This window comes from Pelobates fuscus, chromosome 5 (genome assembly GCF_036172605.1).
Source record: "Pelobates fuscus isolate aPelFus1 chromosome 5, aPelFus1.pri, whole genome shotgun sequence".
Classification (NCBI taxonomy): Eukaryota; Metazoa; Chordata; class Amphibia; order Anura; family Pelobatidae; genus Pelobates; species Pelobates fuscus.
The window spans coordinates 101531106-101557471 of NC_086321.1; the positions used below are offsets into that span (position 1 = coordinate 101531106).

The 26366-nt window shown below is 41.7% G+C and overlaps 2 protein-coding genes across 2 annotated transcripts in view; both read left to right on the forward strand.

Annotated features, from left to right (window-relative positions):
• Positions 1-212: 212 nt before the first annotated feature.
• ARL14EPL (ADP ribosylation factor like GTPase 14 effector protein like) lies at positions 213-18753 on the forward strand. Its single transcript, XM_063456931.1, has 5 exons — positions 213-253; positions 2769-2949; positions 15149-15258; positions 16439-16575; positions 17717-18753. Exons 2-5 carry the CDS (start codon positions 2901-2903, stop codon positions 17940-17942), a joined length of 522 nt encoding a protein of 173 aa, XP_063313001.1. The 5' UTR covers positions 213-253; positions 2769-2900; the 3' UTR covers positions 17943-18753.
• A 4230-nt stretch (positions 18754-22983) lies between these two features.
• COMMD10 (COMM domain containing 10) overlaps positions 22984-26366 on the forward strand; it is a 392963-nt gene continuing 389580 nt past the window's right edge. Inside the window, exons 1-2 of the mRNA XM_063456932.1 lie at positions 22984-23041; positions 23072-23155. Of these exons, the coding sequence (XP_063313002.1) occupies positions 23124-23155 (32 nt within the window). The 5' untranslated portion in view covers positions 22984-23041; positions 23072-23123. The remainder of the gene's footprint in view (positions 23042-23071; positions 23156-26366) is intronic.

Here is a 26366-nt window from a genome sequence, read left to right on the forward strand (position 1 = left end):
ATAAAAAATATTATATATAATATATAGATGGGTGTACCTAAATAGCTCTAGGGAAATTATATTAGAATGAACGCATTGCAAAAGGGCCAAAAAAGCCTTGGTCACGAACGCATCACATCACAAAAAAAGTCTTCATCCTTAAAGGCAACATTTTCTGTTACTTTAATCCCTTATCTTTTCTCAGAACTCATAAGGGTGTAACATTTGGGTGTCGCACTTCTTGTTGGTGACTGCACATGGGTGTGGACTCGGAGTAAGTTTTATTTCTTTATTGAACTATATTACATTTTTCTTTATTACGTTGTATGGTATGCTTGCTAAATGTCATGAACGTAGGACTGAAGCATTGCTTTTTTGTATCAATATTTTTTTATTCAGTTTTTTCTTTATTGATCAATGTAGAATTATTCTATAGTGTGCTTTATAAATGTATGGCTGAAGCATTGCTTATTTTGTTTCATGTTTGTTTTTTGTTTTTTGTTTTTTTCCAACAAGAACCTTCCAAGTACTGGCTACTGTTTGGAAAAGATATGCTATAGGCAGTTATCATATGATATTCTGAAATATATGTCATTTGGCATTGTAACTCTCACCATCAGAGCAGGAACAAAACAAATAAAATTAAATAGGGGGAGGGGGCAGGTATTCATAATAATCCTAGCCTATCTTTGCATACATTTTAACATGCTGTTTTCTACAAGCAAATAACATATTAATCACAAGGGAGTCTGCTGGTAGAGTAGGTTAAAACAATGTCATTTTTTTTTTAAATATATTTCTTAAACAGTGAATCATACGATCTTAAAAGCCACACCAGATCTTCAGGGGGATTCATACCTATACTCATGACTCCTACTAATCTTGGTCAGCACTGGATGTGCATGTTCTGGTGCTGCAGTTGCAGTAAAATCATCCCCTTAACCCCTTAAGGACACATGCCGGAAATATTCCGTCATGATTCCCTTTTATTCCAGAAGTTGTGTCCTTAAGGAGTTAAATTCTACACAACATTACATCATCACTAAACGTTTACTCATACAGTAAACTACACTATTAACTATAGTACCCTAACACGAACCCTCAACCTTTACACTTACCATTTAATAACCATTAACCCCTGCACTGCCTTAACAACTGCACTAACAAACCTTCATATATTTAAGATACATAATAGCCAATTAAGTGTTAGGGGGAAATTATGCCATTTTGGTGTTCTGGAGACCCTTGTTGTTGTGATTTATTATGAGGTCCCAAGAAGATCTCTATGGCTGTTCACAGTTATACACCTTCTGTCAGACAGTGCTTGAAAACCAGCAGTTTGCCTCTACGGTCTTCCCTGTTTCACTCCACACACAGAGCAGGGAAGACCATAGAGACTAACTAATGTTTCTTCTTCTTCTTCTTCTTTTTTTACACATATACTACATTAAAACAAACCTATTACCTTTCAATAATTGATGAAATGAGTATTATATAAAATATTATTTGAGGTGACAGTTGTCATTTAATGATACACTGTGAAGGTCAGAAAATGATTGAAGTAGCTATAATATGGAATGTCAGCTACTAGTCAGCACCTGCAGCCACAATTCTCTCCAACATGAATCTGGTTGATATGTGAAGTCAGTTGGCTATAGGATAGGAAATAACAACTTAAATATAATTTTGAGTTATTTTACTTCCAGTTCAGCTACTCTGGCCTTAAAGGGACTCTAAAGTCAAAGAAGTGGTCTGGTTGCAGTGGCCCTGTCCTTTTAACAATGTCTACACTAAAGGTGATTTCCTGAACTGACCAAGTAAAACTGCACTGACTGAGCACAACTCATGTCACATGACGTGGAAGCTCATAGGAGAGCATCGCCATGCCTGGGCACCAATGCTCCAATATCTTTATGAGGAGCATTGGATTAGACCAGCGGTTCCCAAACTGTGCACAGGGGTGCAGCGGAATATTTCCCCGGTGCTATGATTATAGCACCAGGGAAACATTACTGCTCAACAGGGACCCGGTCGAGTGCCTGGGACTGGGCCCCTGTAATGTCGGCTGGCTGGGATGAAGTGACAGCCTGTAACATCCTCCCAGCATCCTGCAGGGAGACAGAGCAGGAGGGAGAGGAGGGAGAGGAGGCAGCCGCAGCGTGAGGGGCATGAAGAGCTCCAGACCTCTCACTCCCACAGCAGCATGACTCCAAGCCACCCTCCTGGTACATAAGGTTAGCTAACAAGAGGGCGGCCTGAGATATAAAAAAAATTACTTGTGCTTGAGCGTGTGTATGTGTGTGAGTGTGTGTGTGTGAGCATGAGTGTTTGTATGTATATGAGTGTGTGTGTTTGTATGTGTATGTGTATGAGTGTGTGTGTGTGTATGAGTATGAGTGTATGTGTATGAGTCTTTGTATGTGTGTGAGTGTGTGTGAGTGTGTGTGTGTGTGTGAGTGTATGTGTATGAGTGTGAGTGTTTGTATGTGTATGAGTGTGTGTGTCAGGGTGTGCATCTGTGTGTGTAGATATATATATTTATATATATATATGTCAGTGTGCTTCTGTGTCTGTGTGCACACACACATCTGTGTATGTGCATCTGTGTGTCAGGGTGTGTGTTTTTATGTCATTGTGTATCTGTGTCATGGTGTGGGCATGTATCAATGTTTGTGTGTGTCAGGGTGCATGTGTGCATATGTCGATGTGTATCAATAGGCTCTGTCGCGATCGCGATAGTCTTCCCAGCGATGTGAGGCGACAACTTGTAATGTTGTATTGTATTTCAGTGTATCGTGAGGTTTATCCCCTACATCCTGGCATTGGGTCAGTCTGTGGGTTTGTATGGGTCAGTCTGTGTAAGTGTTTGAGCTCCAAGATAGATACCTCTCATCTCGTGACCCTGTACCCGATGGATAGGCATGCTTCTCAACCACCACAGATGTGATTGTGCCACCCCCTCCCTGCAAGGTAAGATCAGGGAAAGGGGAATATTGTTGTTGTTTTTTTAAAACAATTATTAAAGTAAAAATTGTAAAGCTCTTCCCTGTCCTGCTCTCTACATTCCATTGAACACAGTAAACCCCCTCCAACACAGAGTACACCTTTGCATACACACACAGTGCATCCCTCACACACATCATCTATTCACCCACATACACACTTCTTCCCAACATACCTTCCCCCCCCCACACACACATACATGCTTCATCCCATTACACACCAAATCTCAAAGATATATATATACATACATACACACTACAGCTCCTTGATAAGCATGCAATGCAACCCCAATACACATACACTCACAATGCAGCCCATAGATGCACACACACACACTTTACAGGCTCTTTCAACACACACAATCTCAAAATCTATACATGAACACACTACATCCCCTAGTTACACATAGTACACCATAATCAGACTCCTCTATACACACACTTCACCACAGCCTCTTCTAAACACCATGTAAAATTATCTTGCATCTCCTGAAAAGGATTTCTAGTTTCTGTAAAAAAAAAGGTGTCTTGCCTGTAATAAGGAAGGTGCAGCAGTGGAACTACAGAGAGTGCTGGTGTTGCAGTTACACCGGGGGCCCATCGAGTGGCCCGTGTATAGATGGGCATGCGTCTTCAGGGGCCGAAAACAGTTTTTGCACCAGGGCCCACTCTGTGTTAGTTCTGCCACTGTGCAGAAGCTCCGTCCCCAATCTCTGACTGAGACACACACTGACAGACATACATACATACACACATTCTGACAGACAGTGACAGGCCCGCCCTCTCTGACTGAGACACACACAAACATTTTCTCACACACTCACAAATTGCTATTTTTATTTAAATCTACCCAGCCTCCCTACCTTTGGGAGATCTGAGTGGATCTTTCCCTGGCATCCAGTGTGTCTCCTCTCAATCTTCCTGCAGTTTCTCTCTGCTCCCCTGCGCGCTCTCTGTAGTGATGCTGGCCCGGAGTGACGTCATGTCACTGAACAGCACGCAAGGGAGCAGAGAGGAATTGCAGGAAGGTTACTGCTCCCTTGCGTACTGCCTCCATGCTCCCCGCAGCGGCTGGCTTTAATGTTTCCTGCGCGGCTTAGCAAAGGGCTGACAAATGCCAGGCACCAGGACGAAATGTCTAGTCACCATGGTGACCTGGCACCTGGAATTTGTCAAGCTTTGTGAATGTATGTGTGTGTATGTATATATATATATATATACACACTGGCGTACATACCGTTGTCGCAGGGGTCGTGGCTGTGACCGGGCCAGGCCCACTAGGGGGCCCGGCCACCCTGCGACCCGGTATGTACGCCAGTGTGGCCAGCCTCTTCTCCTTGGGGGCCCAGGAGTTGGCCACCTCAGGGACCCCTGAGTCTGACCCTGGTGTCACCGTGCGGGCAGGCTCGCTGGCGCGTGCGCGAGGGAGCACTCTCCCCTGAGCGCTCTCTGCCCAGCTCCCTCGCGCACCGCAATGATGCCGGAGACGGAATATGACGTCATATTCAGGCTCCGGCATCAGTAAGCGGCGCATGAGGGAGCTGGGCAGAGAGCGCTCAGAGGAGAGTGCTCCCTCGCGCGCCCACCAGCCAGCACGGTGACCGGACGCCCAGCAGCACCACTAGACCCCAGGGAATCCCCTCAGCTCTCCCAAAGCTGGGGGATTAAATTTTAAAGAAACATGTGTGTGTGTGTTAGTGTTAGAGAGTGTGTGTTAGTGTTAGAGTGTGTGTGTCAGTGTGTGTGTTAGTTTGCGTGTGTCTGCTATTAAGTGTGTCTGCTAGTGAGTGTCAGTGTGTGTGTATGTTACGGAGTGTCAGTTTGTGTGTGTCTGTTAGTGTGTGTCTGTTAGTGAGTCTGTTTGATGTCTGTTAGTGAGTGTGTGCTTGTCAATGAGAGTGTATGTTTTGTGTGCATGTGTGTGTGGCTGTCAATGAGTGTGTATGTATGTCTGTAACTGCGTATGTCTCTGTCAGTAAATGTGTGTGTCTGTTAGCTAGTGTGTATGCTGTTCGTGAGAGTATGTGTGTGTGTGTTTAAAACCCCTTCAGCACTTACCTTTCTCCACCTTTCTCCAGTGCCGGGCTCCCTTGGCGCTGGGAATCCGTCTGCCGCGCATGCATTCAAACCGCCCATAGGAAAGCATTACTAGAGGGACCTGGCACCCAGACCACTTCATTGAGCTGGTCCTTTAAGTGTATGTGTATCTGCATGCACTGGCATACATACTGCGGTCGCATGGGTCACAGCCCTGTGACCCCTGCGACCAGGTGCCCGCCGCCATGTGTTGCATGGGGGGGGGGGGCCCACGGATCAATTTTCGCACCGGGGCCTCGTGGGTCGTGTGTACGCCACTGTACATATACAAACCAGACACATTTAATAACTGCCCCCCAACTCTTGTCCCTGGCCCCTTATGTGCCCCCCCCCCCCCAAGTATGAATTCTGGAGACGCTACTGTTCCAACCACCATGACCACTTTTGTGATTTGAAGTGGTCATGGTTGTAGGAGTCAGTACATGCAGTGTTTCTACTTGGAGCACTGCACATACGCAGATATTGCTAATTGTATACCCCTAGCACACGTGACTTAGGCAGGCTAGAACTCTATTTTAGGCTACCTAATGTAAATTCTGGGCATAAAATAAGTATTTTGTCTGCGTGCAGAAGATAGCTCTCCTTACCACATTGCATGTGCTCCCACAATATTTGTCTTTTTAAAATAAGAAAAATAAAAAACTACCTCTCTGCCTTTGTCCTACTCTCTCCATCTACCTCCCCTTGTTATGCACTTGTGCTCAAAGCCAGCAATTAGTTCAATCACAGGCTTCTGTATGAGAATCCTGTGATTGGACTGTATGCAGACCCAGAGAAGTCAGAAGGGGCACGGGTACTTCACCCAGCACACACTACTAATTGAGAGAGGGCCCCAGTAGGGCATTTTAAGATGGGAAGCCCTCCCCCCACCAATAGGGTTATAGTAACCCTTTAACTCACTTTGTATGTATAAAAAGTGTTCTGTTCTTTAGACAGTTGTCTAAAGTATGAAAGGTCACCATGGAAACCAATTAAAGCAGCAGGCATTTTCCATTGACTCCACCCTTTTTTCATGTGCACCCCTTTTCAGAACAGACACTGTTTATACATAGCCCCCTTTGTCTTTGAGTCAGTACACCGTGTGGGAGTGAAGTGAGCACTCACAGTCAACTGTTTTCTGTCAGTTTAAAATGGATGGCAACAAATGGCCAGGCTGGCTCCCCAAACCAACAACAGTCAAATATAAGTAGATTTCAGTGTATTTAAAAAAAACAAAAAAAAAAAACACCATTTATTTTAATTATAAAAGTTTAATATAAATAGTATATTAAAAACATTACATAACATCGAGTGAAATGTTGTCACTTGTAGGCTTGCAACTTGCCACATGTATACCCATGGTGTAAACTATTGCCATCTGCAAAAAGTTTAGGTGCTAGAAAAGTTTTGTTTTTCATTTTTACATAACATTTACATTATTATTTCCTTGTTTCTTTGCGACATCTCCGTACATATTATCCATCGCAGAGAAGGAAAAGACCATGCTTGACATTCAGTAAATCGGTTTAACACTATCACAGAGAGAGAACAAAGTAAGACATGGGATATGACAACAAAAATAGATACTAAATTAGATAATTACCAGATCAGATAAACTAGTCATTTCAAATCGTGTTACCTTTTAATAGTGTCTGAGATGTAGAGCAAAGCCGGACTTTTACGACTTAGTAGCGTTTATAAAGCGTGGCAGGTAAATACCCTAGATAAGTCATACACTACTTAGAGTGACCCTACCGATATAAGTGAAATATGAGGTGTGTTTTTTTTGTTTTGTATTTTTATAATTTACATACTTATTTTCCAGTATAGGGAAAAGTAACCCATCCTGGAGCTGGGTGCCTCCATCTTGGTAGCCTATCAATTATTGTTATAAAATTTCTAATTTTTTGCCGTTGTACACAGTTACGGAAAGAAGAGAGAAACTAAAACGGCGTTTCTGTTCTCCTTCTCGTTTGCATTGTGTGCCTTGGCTGAATTCGCAATATAGATATATAGATAAAATGGGGAATCTAATGGAAAATAGGTAAACAGAAGCTATAGGTGATAACCAGTGTTTTATTCAATGGTGTAATTTATAGAGAAGTCACAGTAACACTTTAACGGATCTGCACATCATACCTTTAGATCTGACTCATTACCATATCTGTGTAGAGACCAAGAGTTTCCTATGAATCCTTTCTGGTTTATATAAAACTATTTACTATAAGAACATAAATAAACATCATTGGAGGAATTATAAACAATAATGGCATTGGCATGTCAAGCTGTTTAGTTTCCCCATAAAATGAGTGGACATCACTACTCTTGGTAGGATAGAGAGTTATATTTAAACTGTGTTCCAAATTAGCCTGATTGATTATCTAATTCACCTGTCAATTACTAAACTGCCTATTGAAAACAACTGATTAGTAAACATATTTGCACATGTGACCAAAGCCTGCTGAGGCTTGCAAGTCTTCAAGTGCCGTGATAGGGTTAAAGGACAGGAAGGATGACATTTAAGTCGTCTCTGGGACAAAAGGGTTAAGCCTTGGCCCAATTAGCACAGATTTTCACATTACCCCAAATTAAAATCCCTACTCTTATATGCAGGTCTGAGAAAACCAAACTCTCTCAGTGAGCAGATACCTTTCATAAATAAAGGTTGAAGGACTAGACGTAAAACTCCTAGATACATCTCAGTATATACACTGGTAAGAGGAATACATTTGGTAATACGAACTCTTTGCCTTAGTTATTGTTTCACTTGGAAACAGCTTAGCTGTCCAGGCTGGGGTTGCTAGGACCTTTTGCAAGAGAATACTTCACAATATTCCAAATGGACAAAGAGGGACACTTACATTTTAGGTGTTATTGGTGGTGTGGCCAGGGGCTGTGCTGTTCTGGGAAATTTAGGTGATTTACTAATAACTTTTTTTATAAAGTTAAAATGTAACTTAAAACAACAATGTATCTTATTTACAGATTACCCTTTAAACACACATTTAGAGTGTTAAGAGTTTTGTTTTACTGTATAGCTCTGTAATACACTAAGTCGCACTTACAATATGGCACTCCAGGAAAAAAAAGGACTGGGGGTACTTGGGTCCACTGTAAGGACAGTCTGTCCTAAATATGGCCACTTGTTTTTCTCGTTTTCTGTTTCCCATGTAAAAGTAAAGTCTATCCTGTGTAAAGCAAATCCACATGTTTAATGCAGAAAACCTGCAAGATTTAGATTATCTTGATTACCAATCACCTGCAAAAGTGCCTTAGCAGCTGTCAAACCAAAGTAACTATAGTGCACACCAGATGCCTATGATCCTAATCCATCTACTAAAGGAATCCTGATATTAACAACATATGGTTGGAATCTGGTTCTGGTTTCAGGACAGGAACATTCCACAAAGTGAGAAATATTGACTCCGTAAAAAATGTGATCTATATATTATATATACATAACATGAGGCTGCGCGTAAACTGAAGTGTTTGCTACATTCAAGTCGTATCTTGTTCTAGAATTCAAATACACTCACAGACCCCACACACAGTCACAATGTTTGTCTTGCTTCTGTAGAGAACTAAAGTTAAAACATGTCTGTTTATACATTATTGAGGTAGAGAGAGCTGCTCTCCCCAGACACAATAGAGAAAGCTGGGATAAGTTACACATTTCAAACCACAACTCTTACAACTTTGAAAAAACAAATTGTGTTGTGTGTTACTTTGAATCTCAGTCTAGCAAACTAGTGTGATCGTTATTTATAGGGAATCTCATCCTTACAATGTGTAGATGACAAGGCCTCCTCTAGACAGGCATACATTTTAAAAGGGTCACTCCAACCATAACAACTTTTAACTATTGTAAATGTTACAGCACAGGGAGTACTTTACACAAGAAGAGCTTATAATTGCAGCAATGTGAGAAACACGGCTGCAGCTATCTGTCTGTTATCCTGGATTTCAGATAATATTAAAGGTAAACCTTTTTTTATTTATTTTTTCCCTCCTCTGCCATCCATTATAGATCCAACTTTTCTGTGTATACTTTAGGACAGGGGTGCCCAAAAGGTAGATCCCCCAGATGTTGTAAACCTACAGCTCCCATGATGCATGCCTTTAGAATGACAAGGGATCTGGGAAGCTGTAGTTTTAAAACATCTGTTTATCTACCTCTTGGGCACCCATGCTTACCATCTCTTTCTAGAGAACATGTGTTGTGACCACGCACATTCTTAGTGAGTGGCTTATCAAGTCATCACACACAGCCCTGGTATCAGGATTACTAATTGATCCAGCACGCAGAATTGTATTCACACCTAGGATTAAGGATAACATCTAACCGGACCTTAGAATGGCCGGACTTAATGTATTCAAGAATAGTCAAAATACTTGCCAGGTCAGTGATACAGAATCAGACACAACGATGAGAAAAAGCCAAAAGTCAAGGATACCAGAAATCAGGGAAGTCAGAATGAAGCCAAAGTCAAAAAACTAAATATCAGGAACGCACTCTTGGATTACCATCAGGCAGAAACCACGACAGGGCAATGAGAGAATGTAAAATTTAGTTTAAATAACCCTCCTGTTTATCCGATTAGCTTTAACCGGCCTTTGACCCCAAAATGTGTGCGTGACGTCACACGCACGCAGACGTCGTCATCAACGTGGGCAGCCATGGGGCTATAAAGTAGCATAGATCCGCAGCGGCCGGCATCCCTAGACATACTGGGTTGCAGATGGGCACAACTATTCCTGCCAGGACAGTAAATACCATCCTGACAACGTTTAAGATGTGTAAAAAACATTTCTATGTGAATCAGAAGTACAAATGGGCAGGTAGCAGTTGTGGTATGGCTGCTAGCACCTTATGAAACAATTCCATTAATCCACGCAAGGTGATAAACTACAGCAAGAGTCAGGTTTTTGGGGGGGTTTGTTGTCAGGGTCGGGACTGTTCTGATACATTTTAGGCGACTTAATGACTAATTTCTGCAACTAAAATGTAATTTAGAACGTGAACAATATATCTTATTTACACAAGCTAATTTCTAAACCCATTTATTGCTATCATTGTGAGAGTTATTGCTGTGGAACTCTGATTTCCACACCAACAATATAGAGCTCATAAAAAAAAGGGACAGATGGATGTTGGCCCAAAATAAGGACTGTCCCTCCTAAATAGGGACACTTGTGTAGTATTCAGGGCTTTGCTTGTTTGTTTTGCCCTCGGTTTCTCTTGTAGCTTAAATCTCAGTTTACCTTATAATTGTATTTAAACATTTTGCTTTCCTTTATACATCTGCCAGCAACATCACAAACTTGTGCAGGTGCTTAAAGTCAAGTTATTGGACTCTTAAAAGTTAGCTTTTTATTTTGTTTTGGTTTGACAATTTTTAATCTCTAATTTGTTAAAAAAGGGTGTCCATTCATGCATATAATTTCCCTACTATAAGCTATCATGTTATAATCACTGCATTCTCAGATTACACAAGTGGATAATGTGCTACACAGTCAGGGATCCTGCCATGTTATTTGGGGGGATTGGGCTTCTATTGGGCTGAAGTGTAGAGTTTGGAGTCCTTACTGCTCAGGTAATGGCATAAAAACCAAGGTCGGTATGAAGGGAAACTCTTAACACCAATAAAACTGCATAATAATAACGCATGTGATGCTTTGGCTTCATTAATAAGCTGTATTTTTGCATGCTCAAAACTTTTTTTCGTTAATGCACTAAAAAAGTTTTGCAGAATGCTGCACAAGAAGTCTGCCTCCTTGGCCACGCCCCTCTCATGCGAGTAAGATTTCCTTATTAGTGTATGTACACATAGAAAAGCACCATAAATGTGTAGGGATGAATTTCTGCAAAGTATCACAGTGGAGTTTACTCAATAAACTCTGACTTGCAGTGAAGTATAACCGGAATAGCAAACATTTAAGCAACTATTGCCTTTGTGAAGCTTATTACAGACAAACTCATTGGAACACACAATCTCAATACATACAAGCTCACTGACTGACACACACACAAAATTACTGCAGACAAGCTCTCTAACCCACACGATCACAGCAGACAAGCTCTCTGACCCACACGATCACAGCAGACAAGCTCTCTGACCCACACGATCACAGCAGACAAGCTCTCTGACCCACACGATCACAGCAGACAAGCTCTCTGACCCACACGATCACAGCAGACAAGCTCTCTGACCCACACGATCACAGCAGACAAGCTCTCTGACCCACACGATCACAGCAGACAAGCTCTCTGACCCACACGATCACTGCAGACAAGCTCTCTGACCCACACGATCACTGCAGACAAGCTCTCTGACCCACATGATCACTGCAGACAAGCTCTCTGACCCACACGATCACTGCAGACAAGCTCTCTGACCCACACGATCACTGCAGACAAGCTCTCTGACCCACACGATCACTGCAGACAAGCTCTCTGACCCACACGATCACTGCAGACAAGCTCTCTGACCCACACGATCACTGCAGACAAGCTCTCTGACCCACACGATCACTGCAGACAAGCTCTGACACAATCACTACAGACAAATTCCTTGGCACACACATAGAAGCGTATTATCAATCATGGCATGCTGGGCATTTGTAGTTTGCCTGGCACTGAGGACTCTGAGGCATTTCACTTGCCTCTTTCTGTCTAAACTTGTTAGGTCAGGTGGTTTGGGCTGGGGTGGGAGAGGTAGCCCACTTCTGTGTGAGTTGGCTCCTGCTGCAAACATTCATTACCATAAAAGGTGTGAGCGGAGGGAATTCCAGGGCTTCACTGGACAATAGATTATGGTTACATGGAGAAGAGCTGATAGAGCAGAAACATTGGCCAGCTGCTTTATGAAAAACCAGGCCTCAGCAAAAAAAAAAATTAAGTGGACATACAGATACCTGACCTGGATACCTGTCTGGCCTGACGACTGTTAGCAAACGGTTTAATTACGTACATGGACAGGGCTCCAGGACACTTTGTGGTGCTTGTATTGTTCTGTTAAGTCCACTTTGCATAAATAATGTTTAGAGAAATTCATTAGAGGAATAAACCTCAGCAGACTGGTGAACACCAATACATTAAAGTGACACTGTCTTCTCATTTAAGTGGTTATAGAGTCACCTGGTGTCCTTCAATCTAGCATTAAACTGTTTCTTTTAATGTTCAAATTCTAAGTAAGAGTCCTCTGCACCCCATTTATTTATTTATTATTGCCATTTATATAGCACCAACAGATTCCGTAGCGCTTTACAATATTATGAGAGGGGGATTTAACTATAAATAGGACAATTACAAATAAACTTACAGGAACAATAGGTTGAAGAGGACCCTGCTCAAACGAGCTTACATTCTATAGGAGGTGGGGTGTAAAACACATTAGGACAGGAATTTACAATCAAATAAGGTGGGCTGCCCTTTAGGAGAGGGCAAGAGACAGGTATGTGAGGTAAGGGTTAGTCTTGGAGGCCATAAGCTTTCCTAAAGAGATGGGTTTTAAGGCACTTCTTAAAAGATGCAAGACTAGGGGAGAGTCTGATGGCGGTAGGCAGGCTATTCCATAGGAAGGGAGCCGCCCGCGAGAAGTCCTGTAAGCGCGAGTTGGCCGTACGAGTGCGGACAACGGACAGGAGGTGGTCACGGGCAGAACGGAGAGACCGAGAAGGGACATACCTATGGATCTGTGAGGAGATATAAGAGGGGCTAGAGTTGTTCAGTGCTTTATAGGTGTGAGTTAGTACCTTGAATTGACTCCTATAGCATACAGGAAGCCAATGTAAGGACTGGCAGAGGGGTGAGGTGTGAGAGAAACGACTAGAGAGGAAAATCAGTCTAGCAGCAGCATTCATTACGGACTGTAAGGGTGCAGTACGGCTATTGGGGAGACCAATCAGGAGAGGGTTACAATAATCCATGCGGGAAATTACTAGAGCATGGACAAGCTCCTTGGTAGTATCTGGTGCAAGAAAGGGGCGGATGCGGGCTATGTTTTTAAGATGGAATCTACAGGATTTGGCAACATGCTGGATGTGAGGCTCAAAGGTGAGACCAGAGTCAAGTATGACGCCAAGACAGCGCGCTTGCAAGGATGGACTGATGTTGGTACCACAAACTTGGAGGGAGAGCGAAAGAGGAGGATCAGTATTAGGAGGAGGAAAGACAAGGAGCTCAGTTTTTGAGAGATTGAGTTTCAGAAAGCGGGAGGACATCCAGTCAGAGATGGAAGAAAGGCAAGCAGTGACACGTTGCAGGACGGCAGGGGAGAGGTCCGGGGAGGAGAGATATAGCTGGGTGTCATCAGCGTACAGGTGGTAGTGAAATCCAAAAGAGGTAATAAGTTTGCCAAGAGAGGCAGTATAAAGAGAAAATAGAAGGGGACCAAGGACGGAGCCTTGGGGAACTCCAACTGAGACAGGGCAAGGGGAGGAGGTATCATTAGAAAAGGAGACACTGAATGAGCGTTGGGAGAGATAAGAGGAAAACCATGAGAGGACAGAGTCACAGAGACCAAGCGATTGAAGAGTTTGAAGAAGGAGAGCATGATCAACGGTGTCAAAGGCCGCTGAGAGGTCAAGAAGAATTAGTATGGAGTAGTGGCCTTTGGATTTAGCTGCGATTAGGTCGTTAGTAACTTTGATAAGGGCAGTCTCTGTAGAGTGGAGAGGGCGGAAGCCAGATTGAAGAGGGTCAAGGAGAGAGTTGGAATTGAGGAAATGAGACACACGGGTAAATACAAGTCTTTCCAGAAGCTTTGAGGAAAAAGGGAGCAGGGATATGGGACGGTAGTTAGAGGGGGTGGATGGGTCGAGGGATGGTTTTTTTAGTATAGGTACTACAGTGGCATGTTTAAGGTCAGCAGGGACGATGCCAGAGGAGAGCGAGCAGTTGAAGATGTGTGTTAGAGAAGGCACGAGACAAGTGGAGAGAGATCTAATAAGGTGAGATGGGACAGGATCGAGCGGGCAAGTGGTGGGGCGAGAGGAGCAAAGAAGAGCAGCCACCTCTTGGTCAGTAGCTGGGGAGAATGTCTGAAGGGTAGGAAAGGCATGATCTATGTGTGATTGAGAAACAGAAAGGCAAGGAGGGGAGAATTCTTTCCTTAGCTGTTCAATCTTGTCAGTGAAGTAACATGCATTAGCATGAGCAGCAATGGGTGATTGTGATTGGAGAAGTGTGTCAGCTGACTGCTTTTAGCCTCTCACAGTGCCTATTGCTGGTATGAATATGTATACCTAGAAGGAAGTGTGTAATCTCTGAATTAGCCATACATCCAGTAGAGGCCGCAGGGCTGTGGGCAGCCAGGGACCCTTTTATTTAGGTGTCACTAGTGAAAGAACAACATAAAAAAATTCTTAAGGTAGTATTAGGATGTTGTTGTTGGAGATTTAGTGTTGGTGTATTGTTATGGGGGTGAATGGAGATAGAAGTTGGATGACTTGGGTTTAGGGGGCTTAGTGTTATGGGTACAATTCCCTTGTTCTCTATCAGAGGTATTGGATCAACTGAATTATGGAACTTTAGTTTCAAGTTCATTGCATTTCACCAAGTCAAATGGAGATTCACCTGATTTTAACAGACGATTAACTGGTTGCTGAATGGAAGTGCAAATTTAGTTGGCATAACTGGAATTGTCTTTTTATGAAAATATGAACGGGTTATAGTTGGTAAACATGCCAGATTGTGAAAACTGATTGCCATTTAACCCCTGTGTAGAGAGTTTGGTTGCAATTGACCACTTATTGACTAAACCCCGGTGGATTTTCTCGACTAGACTAAGTTTTCTAACTGCATTCTGATTGGCTGAAGAAGGCATCAAGCAGCCAGTAAGAATACAAAAAAAAAAAAAAAGAGTTTGTGAAGTTTTTGCTTTCTCTAATATCAAATAATGCCTGGCAAAACTCATAAGCTTCACAAAGCAAAACTGGATGACCCAATGTGCAATTGTTTTATATTATAGCCATTTATTTAGATATTGCTGACATTGTAATAATGGCTTTTGCTTTGGCAATAAAGTCATACTAAACAGAAGAATCATGTCTTCTCCAATATGTTACTCTCATATATATTTTTCTACTAGGTCTGGACATGAGTGTTAAATCCGAGAAATCAAGCACAATGAGAAATGATGACAGACCAGTCCAGACAGAGACACACAAAGAGGATTATCCCAAAGCACAAAAACAGCTGGTAAGTTTCTTAGATATTAAAAATGTAACTAAAATAAAAGAGAAATGTTTACCAATATAAAAATACTCCATTGATAAGCAAACCTGTTACCCTGTGTGTGTGTGTGTGTATATAATATGTATGTAGATATACATCTAAAGAGAGAGAGACAGGGAAACACAAGGTGCCCTGGGAGCTGAGATTCGAAGTAACAGCACAGACACACTGTACAAATTTCAGACCCAACTCATTTATTGATCCAAAAGTCAGATATTAGATAGTGGGAAAACTGGCTTAGGTAATGCATTAGGTGTATTTCATCAGTTAGTTAATAAGAAATTTACATGGCAAAAAGGAACATGGGGAAAATGGGGGGGGGGGGGGGGGGGGTGGGGGGGAATGCATCAATTGAAAATTTCATATGTCAAGCTAAAATAAACATGGCAGAGAGGTGTTTTCTTGATAGAACAAGATATGATATTCAAAAACCTGTATTTTGCAACTACATCTTCATGCCCATTAGTAGGCCAGTCTTCCACTAGGATCAGGCTATAGCCCAATCAAAGTAGTTACAAGTGCCACTGGTAGCAGCTAGCTAAATAGATACCCAGATTTGTTAGTGGGATTTTCTAAAGAACCTTTTGTCTTCTAGCTACTGTTTTTTTATCCTATAAAAGCTTTGTAGTAGAGCAAGGGTTTCTAGATATTTAAATTCATGTATCAACCATTTACAGTAGGAAAGGTGTTAGCAGATCTACAACTATCAAGATGCAAAAACAATTTATTTATTTAGGCCAAAAGCAAAAAGAATCATAATGGTTTTGTTGGTACCTAACGTGCTTTATAATGTGGAACGCTTACTTTTTGAGCCAAATCAGTACATTTTGTAATGTAGAAAAGGATACTGTTTGATTTTTGTCACTCAGAGCCAAAACTATAAATGTAATTGAAACTTTGGGAGCAGTGCCATTTCTGCCTATTTGTATCTTTTGTAAGTTCATTTGCCTATTTCGTACACATGGTAATGTTTGACTTCTGAAGTAATACCAAACTCTGTTTTTTTAGACTGACACTGGTTTTACATTTTTTGCAATATGTTTTAATCTAGATGAGCATTACATAACCTAGTGAATGCAGAAGTGTTGGTTTTAAATTTTTTTTTTTTGTTTTGTTTTTTTAAATATATTTATGCATATTTTAGCAGCAGATTGAACGGCAGCTGAAATGTTTAGCTTTTCAAAACCCTGGACCTCAGGTAGCAGATTTCAACCCAGAGACTAGAATCCAGAAGAAGAAAGCTTACCTGTCCCAGATGAATGGATATTACTCTACAAACAAGTAAGATACACAAGCGTATTTGCTAAACGGGCAGTTGGATCAATATAGTATACATTTTCCCATCTCTATATTTTTGATAGTTGGTTGTGAACTCTTGGTAATCTAGTTTACATTACATCATCAACTTTACATTTTATTTTTTTTACTTCATGGTGGAATCTGCTTGACTGAACATAATGACAAATGTAGTCTGCTCAACTGGTGGGTTGCATATTAAAGGGAAACTATAGTGCCAGGAAAACAAATTTGTTTTCCTGGTACTATAGCTTCCCCCTCTGCCAAAACCCCCACAGTGCAGAAGGGGTTGATAACCTTTTCTGTCACTTACCTGGGTCCAGCGTCAAAGTCCCTCGGTGCTAGCTTGGGTCCGCCTTCAATCCTCCCCAGTTGGCGGGGGGGGGGGACCTAATGCGCATGCTGATATCGTATTAGGATTTTCCCATAGGAAAACATTATTCGATGCTTTCCTATGGGGATTCCGGTGACGCTGGAAGTACTCTTGCATAGCATGAGGACATCCAGTGTTCTATAGGTGACCAAAAGTCACCTTCCAGCCCGGAAGTCCCTCTAGTGGCTGTCTGGTAAACAGCCACTAGAGGAGGAGTTAACCTTTGTAGGTTTATTAAAAAAAACTGCAATAATTACATGCTCAGGGTCAAGGGTGATGGGACACTGCACTCACACCACTTTAACGAGCTGAAGTCGTCTGGGTGCCTACAGTGTCCCTTTATTTATTGTTGCTATTTTTTGGAAGTGAATGCTTATCTTGTAACTTTGTGACTGCTGCTACTTTACTTCACATGTTTTCATGAAATATAATTAGATGGACCATAAAGGGTTACTGTCTCCTGGTGCTGATCACCCTCCCATATCTGATGTCAGCAGGAGGCCTCATGTGGTCCAATCAGTCTTCTCATAAAGAAGTATGTGATTCAAAATTTTCAGCAAATCAGAGCACATGCGCACGCTTTGTGCAGGGATGGGGTGAACAGGAAAAGAATTTTTTTTTAACAAAAGCAACGCAGGTTGGGCTTCAAAAAGGGAGGGAGTGCAGAGTGAGCTCCACCTGCAAGGATAGAAGTTAAGCACGTCAGCATGTCTGACATATTTAGAATATTAGCCGTTTTCCTGTCTTTCTCAGGGTTTCTTTGAAGAAGTATGACAAGAAAGGCAAACTCCTTTGCAATAACAGAGACTTATGTGACTGCCTGGAAGAAAAATGCCAAGGATGCTTCTATCCCTGTCCCAAATGTAGCTCTACAAAATGTGGACCAGAATGTCGCTGCAACAGGAAATGGGTGTATGACCGAATCCAAACAGAGTCTGGTAAGGTCATCAGAAAGCTGCCATTTTATGTTCCCAACTAAATGTGGCAGTCACCAGAGAATGACATTATCATTTGTTTATTACAGAATATGTGTAAAAACTAATTTGCTTTGTTAGTATTACTTGAAACAAGTTGCTAAAACAACTGGTTTTAAACGTTGTGATTTGTTTCCCCCCCTCTCTTTCACTGTTTTAATTTCCATACTTGAAAACTCTTTAAATCATTGAGTTGAACTGAGAAGTTTACCACAGACTTGTATGAGCTTTATCATAGGCTGATAGTTATTTACTCACTCCAAAAAAAAAAACCCACATGTTTAAGATTTAGGCAGAATATGCTGATATTTAATGGCTTGAAGATATCCTGTACATGGTTTTCCTCTAAACCAAGCCTTGTGGAATTGCAGCCCTTATAATGGACAAAATGGAAAGTGAACTCATTTTGGCTATACTATCTTAAAATGTGCAATTTCCTGGTAAATCCTCCATCAGCTCCCTTATAAGGAAAGAACCTGCTGTTTCTCCAACTAGCATAATATTATGATTGAGCAGCCACTACACATGATTAATGGTAGAATCCATCTTCATTTTCTAGTGCTGTACAGCTTAAGCAGAATTCGATAATAGCAATAAAATTGGACATAAGATCATAAAATACTAGTATATTTCAGACATTTATGCCTTGGGTCATATTTACTTTTAAAGTACTTTTTAGAATAGAAATGTTGGATAATATATTAGGTTCCATGCTATAATTCAAAACACAATTGCAAATTCATGTTAAACTCGCCAAACTGTGACTATATGTGATTTGGAGAATTGTAAATAGACCCTCTAATGTGAATTGTAACCTTTTTCTACATTATAGTTTGAGCGTATATATTGTGAATATATATATTATGGTAATTTTGTTTTTTCTTGCGAGGTACTCATAATATATGGTTGAATTAAGTTTTCAAAAAACTAAAAAAGGAAATGGCAGTAAAATGTTGAACCAAATGTCTTGCTAACGTTGAATGTAAATTTTCGCATTGTTGTACATAAATGTATCTGAATGAGAAAAACTTTGTAAAATTGAACATTTTGTTAATATTGGGGTTTTCCAATAAAACTTTTTTTTATGCTTTGTTAATTATTTGGTGTTGTGTATTATTTTAATGGGCTCTGAGAGGTTTCTTCCATGTATTAAGAAATTGTACAAGTTATTCACTTGCAGCATTGAAATATTGTTCCACAGGCAGCTTGGACAAACTCCATTTCAGCTATTCAGATAACCACACTTAAAGAGAACCTATAAATGTAACAATGTGCACCGATGGAAACACAGAGTGGCAAAGCTATTACAAAATTGCTATGAATATCTTATTCTCAATATTGTTGGGGCATCCATCGACCCAAACATTTGCAAGGTTAATCACAAAAGTGACAATTTATTCAAAGTGAATTTGAAATTTAAAGGGTTACTCCAATGTCTATGACCACTTATGCTTTTTGAAGTGGTCATGCACGATGGAATCTGTACGTGACTTGGCAGCACAAAACTCTGACCCAGACTGCAAAATGTCAATTCTTAGCAAAACATATGTCATCAAAACTGCATGCTGGCAACAGATGTCAGTGTGTTTTTTTTTTTTTTTTTTTTTAACTTGCAGGGAACGCTGTGAGCAGATCTGCAAGTGAAGCATTTGGACTGTGTTCTGCCTCAAATAGCCCTGCCTCCATCTTTCCACGAGTGTCCGTGTTAATATTTAAATATTCCCTCACACCCAGTGGTGTATCCTGGTTTTGTGCTGCCCTAGCCAGGAGAAAACTCAGGCGCCCCCCCCCCCGCGCGCCTGCCCCGCATTCTAAATACACACACACACATTCACTGACAGATACGCATACACTAGCTAACAGAAACACACACTCGCTAACAGACACACACACTCACTAACACAGTCAGGCACACACACACTAACAGACACACACTCACTCACACTAACAGACACACACTCACTCACACTAACAGACACACACTCACACTCACTAACAGACACACACTCACACTCACTAACAGACACACACTCACACTCACTAACAGACACACAATAACACTCACTAACAGACACACAATAACACTCACTAACAGACACTCTCACTCACTCACATTAACACTTTTTTTTTTTTTACTTTAACCCCCCCCAGCCTCCTTACCTTTGGGAATGCTGGGGGGGGCAGGGTCGTCATCTTTTTTCCCTGGTGGTCCAGTGGCTGCTGGGTGGTCGGGCGGCGCTGGTGGGTGGCTGGCGAGGGAGCACTTCCTCTGAGCTGTCTGCTCAGCTCCCTCGCGCGCCGCACAGTGAGGCTGGGAGGCGGAGCCGGAATATGACGTCATATTCCGGCTCCCAGACTCACTGTGCAGACAGACACACACACTAACAGACACACACACTAACAGACACACACACACACACTAACAGACTAACAGACACTCACTCCCATTAACACTTTTTTTTTTTTTTTACTTTAACCCCCCCCAGCCTCCTTACCTTTCGGAATGCTGGGGGGGTCATCTTTTTTCCCTGGTGGTCCAGTGGCTGCTGGGCGGCTGGCGAGGGAGCACTTCCTCTGAGCTGTCTGCTCAGCTCCCTCGCGCGCCGCACAGTGAGGCTGGGAGGCGGAGCCGGAATATGACGTCATATTCCGGCTCCCAGACTCACTGTGCGGCACGCGAGGGAGCTGAGCAGACAGCTCAGAGGAAGTGCTCCCTCGCGCGCCGCCCGACCGCCCAGCATGTCTGTTAGCCGCAAGGCTAACAAGACATTTGCCTTGGGCATTTGGGGGGCGGCTTTTTTTGCCGCCCCCTGGAAAATGCCGCCCAAGGCAAATGCCTTGTTTGCCTCACGGCTAAAACGCCCCTGAGTGGTATATTGATAAATCGCTCAAAAGACACACTAGTCATTGGGCATGTTTGAGTTTCACCGATTTGAGAATGATTTGATTTGGGAAGCACTGGAAATTCAAATGTGAGGACTTGGGGAATGTTTCAAATTTGTTGAGCGCAGAAGTCACCACAGTGACATATTGGCAAACTCAACTACTTCTCAACATTGGCATATATGGATTCAAATTTACAGTTCACTAGTCAGTTCTACACAATTTTTGCATTAGAGAATAACCCCATTTGGGATTCATTTGAATCTAAAGGCTATAAATAAAAGTTTAAAGGGGAACTGTGACTTCCATGGATTTTTAATAGTACATTAACAGATCCCTAAATTTAGGAAATAATGTATTTGTGTGGTGTGAAGAATAAAATTAAATGTAGAAATCAACACCTCTTTATCCTGCAAATAGACAACTCCATCTTAGCTCCCTTTTAATCATCCTTATAAGTCCTTCACCTGCCAGTCAGCATACAGAGGAGAAACAATTTCTCCTTTTTTTCTCCTTTTCAGTCTTGGTCTGCCTTGTCTGAACTGGATTATGATGTAATTTGCAAATTGTTTTAGAAGAAAGAAACAGTTAGAAGAAAACAGTATCTCATTAAAAAAAAAGTTGAACACAAGTTATAGGTGATTTTTCAATGTTTTATTCAATAGAGCAAATTGCAGAGAAGTGACAGTTTGCCTATAATAGGCCAAAATATATTAGATTGCAAGGTCAACCTTCTTATTGCTAATTATCTGCACTCATTTTACATATTTGTGTTTCCTAAATAGTTTAACAATAACATTTAAACTGCTTTAAGTGCCCAACATTCCTTTTTTGTTTATTCGAAAACTTTCTTGGCCTTTTTGTGATTAGTCACTCAAGTCTAAGTCCTCAAACTTAATATTGTTGTTTAACCCCTTAAGGACACATGACATGTGTGACATGTCATGATTCCCTTTTGTTCCAGAAGTTTGGTCCTTAAGGGGTTGTCGTTATGGTGCTAGGAGTGCATCCAGTAGAATTTTAGAATGGTTTACAATGCACCTGAAAAATTGAGGGCTGTCCAAATGCCTGGTGGGCCGCGATGGCCGCGGGGCCGGCAGGGGAGATCACAGGATCTCCCCTGCCAGCCCCTGCAGGGCCACCGCTACCCGAGCGCCAGCCCTGCTGTGTGTCTCCATGGACCGGTGGGGAGATCAAAGATCTCCCTCACCGGCCCAGAGACACTGACAGGCGGCCGCCGGCAGGAGAGTGTGTGAGGGAGGGAGGCAGGAGAGAGGACCGGCGGAGCTCTAGCCAGCAGCTCCGCTGGGTCCTCACGCGAGGTTTGAGTGTTGCCGCGGTTACCACGGCAACGCTCAGATCTCGCAAGAGTGAACTCTAGCCTTCAGGCTAAAGTTCACTCTCACCACTGGACCCCCAGGGAAGGATGGCAGCACGGCACCCCTCCTCCCCCCCTCCCAGGCTAAAGGTAAGAAGGGAGGCGGATATAACTTTTTTTTTTTTTTTATTAATTAAAAAAAAAAAATTATATTTAAATAAAATATACATTCACACACACACACACACACACACAGCACCCAAACACACACAGCACCCTCAGACACACACACAGCACCCCCAGACACACATATACAGCACACTTGAAAAATGCCCGGGCCTAATTTTTTTCCCAGTCCGGCCCTGGGGCTGTCCCTCACCACATTGGGCACTATCAGATATCAGAAGAAGCCCTACTGGGACCTCTATCAGACCAGTCCTGAGGATGATACTCAGATTTCCCCAGCCTCTTTGGGGGTAGCAGCCTCATGTGCCATAGTTTGCAGACCAATACAATATAGCTCTACAGAGCCTCAGTTTTTTTTTTACAGGGATTCTTAAACAATACTTTTCCTTCTACATGATACAATGTGTTACAGTATATCAATTAAAGAATATATAAATATATAGCACATGCTAAGCAACCTATTGATCGCAGAGTGCAGAAGCTAACAAAATAAAACAAACCACAAGCGAGCTCCCATCACATTGGATACTTGGTAAAGTTTTACAGCTACTGCAGCTGTGTTAAGGAGCTACCAGGCTTCCAGCGCTGGGATAGAGATAACCGCGTTCAGTAATTGTCTTTCGCACTTTGAGGCACCCGACTCGCCGTACTACTTCCGGGTGAGCTGGTCAGCTGACTGCTCCAAAGTGGATCACATGACTTGTGCAGCCTAGGCGCCTACACCGGTGTTCTATCAGATTACTATACCTCGGGCTGTACCCAGGGCTTGGCAGAAAAGTTACCGGCGCGCGGTGTAACCATGGCAACGGCAATAGTCAAGGAGACCACAAGGTAGTGACAGATGAGCAGTGTCACAGAGTGATCAGTATGGTGTCTATCAGTGGGAACATGAATGTAACAAGTTACCTGTCACATCCATGTGAATTTACAACATACAGAAACATGTGGAGCTATGGTGGCAGCATTCATACTTGGAATTAATATGTTTTTTGGTTACATAAGTAAACCATACTGGGGGTTTTATGGGCAGTGTTCTGAGGGTTAAGCAGTTACCATGGAAACAGTAGAGCACCTGCCAACTGCTCCACTTTCAGAATTATGCCTTTGATTATAAGTGTGATTTGTAAGTATCCAGTGCTATTCTGTGCTGTCAAATAGGACAGTGGTATGTAATAGAATTAGTGTGGATCTAATTTATCTCTAATGTCTATAATACATTACTGCTATCTTTGTGCTTACAGGAATTGGTACCCATAGCATCTCAACCAGTCATGCTTCCATTCTCTCTTGTAAATGACTTTGAAAGTGCTGCAGTTTGTTATTATGTCAGGGTTTAATAGGCGTGTGAAAACCATTTGCAAAGAAAGGTGGGGAGTAGCGGGTTCCACTTTATGGACATTACCGGTATTCGGAGAAATGTATTTTGCCACCTAATTCTACTTGTAAATAATGTAAAATGTGCCTTGCTACTTCATTCAGGACAGTGAGCAGAGTAGAGCAAATAATGTTATTTATTGTTATACCAAGAGTGCTAGCAGTAGTAAATCAATCACTAGTAAGTGTGTTGTTTCCATACTGCTTGCAGTTGTATATGTAGTTGGGACATAATATAAGATTGAAGGAACACTCCGATATAAAAGTGTTTTTTTATATATATATATATATATATATATATATATATATATACACACACACACACACACACTTAATTTATTTAACACATATAAAAAATAAAAAAAATAAAAAAAAAAATCTCACCTTACCTTGGTGATATATTTGTTCCTCATTCTCAGGTCCTATACCAGAGTGTTGGGAGTCTGAGGGTTCTGCGCAGTATATTAGCTGTTCCTAGAACTGCACTCTTCTGGACAGCGATCTCAGATTTCCCACCTCGAATCTGTTGGAGTCCCAGCCGGAGTGCTGCTATCTTAACTGGGACTACTACTGCCTTCCATTTCCAGATCCTTTTAGCTCTTATTTCAGTCCTTGCTGTTTGTACATCTTCTCATGTTATTACTGGGCATTGTAATATCCATCACCACTGCAGTCTTCCGTTCCTTGTCTACCAACACGATGTCAGATTGGTTGGGCAGTACTTGCTTGTCTGTCTGGATCTTGAAGTCCCACAGGATCTTAGTCCTGTCTCAACTACCCATCTGGATTTAGGCAGGTCCAATCCATATTCTCAGCAGATGTTTTGGTACACAATCCCAGCATCTTGGTTGTGCCTTTCAGTGGTTGCTGTTCCTGCTAACATCTTGCATACAGCTACTATGTGCTGGATTGTCTCAAAGGCCTTTTTGCACAGACTGCACCTTGGGTCTTATACTATAGAATGAGGAGCACAGACATGCTCCCTTGATAAAGGCTTTTTCGGAGAAACATTGGGGGCATTTACTTGGATATTTACCTCTTCTCACAATTCTTGTATATTCTGATGTGCGTTTGATATGTATTTTGTAGTTTTTGTGTTTTTCCATGATTTATGACATCTGGCCTGATAACATTAAATGTTTAATGCATAATAGTTATTATTTTAATGGTTTTCATCATTTTTCATATTTGGTTATATTTTGTTTTGTATTGACATAAACATTATCTATGTACAAATATACTTTAATGTGGCATATATTTTATTAGCACCACATTGTTAGTGTTTTTGATGCCTTTCATGGGGTTACCAAGTGTTTTTGGTTTACATATTAAAGTTGATTTATTTATATTGGTTGAGTTCCTAATTCTGTAGTACATGTACCTTATTTTTAGGTTCTATGTGGAATAGAACCTAAAAGTAAGCACCCTGTTATCCCATTTGTTCACAGACTTATTCTGTGGCCCATCTTTTACAGTGTAAGTAAACTGTACATCACAAAAGTTAAAATACAGTAAAGGGTGCCACAATCACAAAATATGAGGTGGTTATAGTTACCAAAATGTAGAGTTAAAGATCAAACTCACATGGAAAAGAGAAACAAAGAAATAAACACAAACTTTAATAAACACAAAATATTAAAAAAATGAAAATAGGAATACTCACAAAGATAATGGCACGATTGAAATAAATAAAAATGTGCACAAGTGCTTTTAGCCTCAAATTGGGCTTAGTCCCCAAGAACGTCAGTTAGCAGTCTTTATCTCAGTGCCTCAACCGGATGTTAATCCACATACCGTTAGTGATAAGGAATCTGGGAATCAATCTTAAAGGGAAACTCCAGAAAGGGAAACTGGAAGTGCCCTCCCCACCGCGGGCGTCCCACAGGCTGTCATGATCTTCAAAAAAAAATTTCACGATGACAGGCAGTTGACCCAGATCCCACCTCCTTCCCCCCACACAGCTAGTCCACCAACATATAACATGTTTGACAAGGTTGTACAGGTCGAAGCAATGTAAAACTGTTAAGCATTATCACAGCATTCCCCAAAAATCAAATATGGAACTCGAGGAATTCCTACGGTACATCCCATACTCTACTAGAAGGTTTTATACCTAGACCCTAAAACTGTATGTAACGCCTTTATTCTATGTTTTTTTTTAAAAACATTTTCATTTTAAAGTATATTTAACTTTAGTGCAACGTAGAGAAAGTAGATACTCCGGGCTGGCAAGTATCAATACGCGCACCATTCTGCTAGGATACTAGAGAGATGCGGGGTGGGGGAGAAGGGGCGAAGGGTCCCTCATATGGCATAAATATATAATTATTTTTAATTATTATTTTTTATTTTTTTTCATCAACTTATGGGTTCTGGGAAGGGAGGGGGAGTACATGGGGGGGGGGGGAGAGGAAGGAAAAGGAGGGGGTGGGCTACATAGGGGTACACAGACCCATCACCTGCCATTGTGAAGGGTCAATATCATTGCGTCACCAATAGGGCCAATCTTACCCCCAAGAGCTCAATCGGGTCCCTGACCAAGAGAAAACATTTGTCCCATGTGTCTCTCAATATTGGGGCATCTAAGAGAGGCGTAGCTGGGTCGTAGCTGTTGTGTTGCTTCAAAAATAAATGTCAAAATAAGATAGCTTCAGCCGTCATAGGGAGC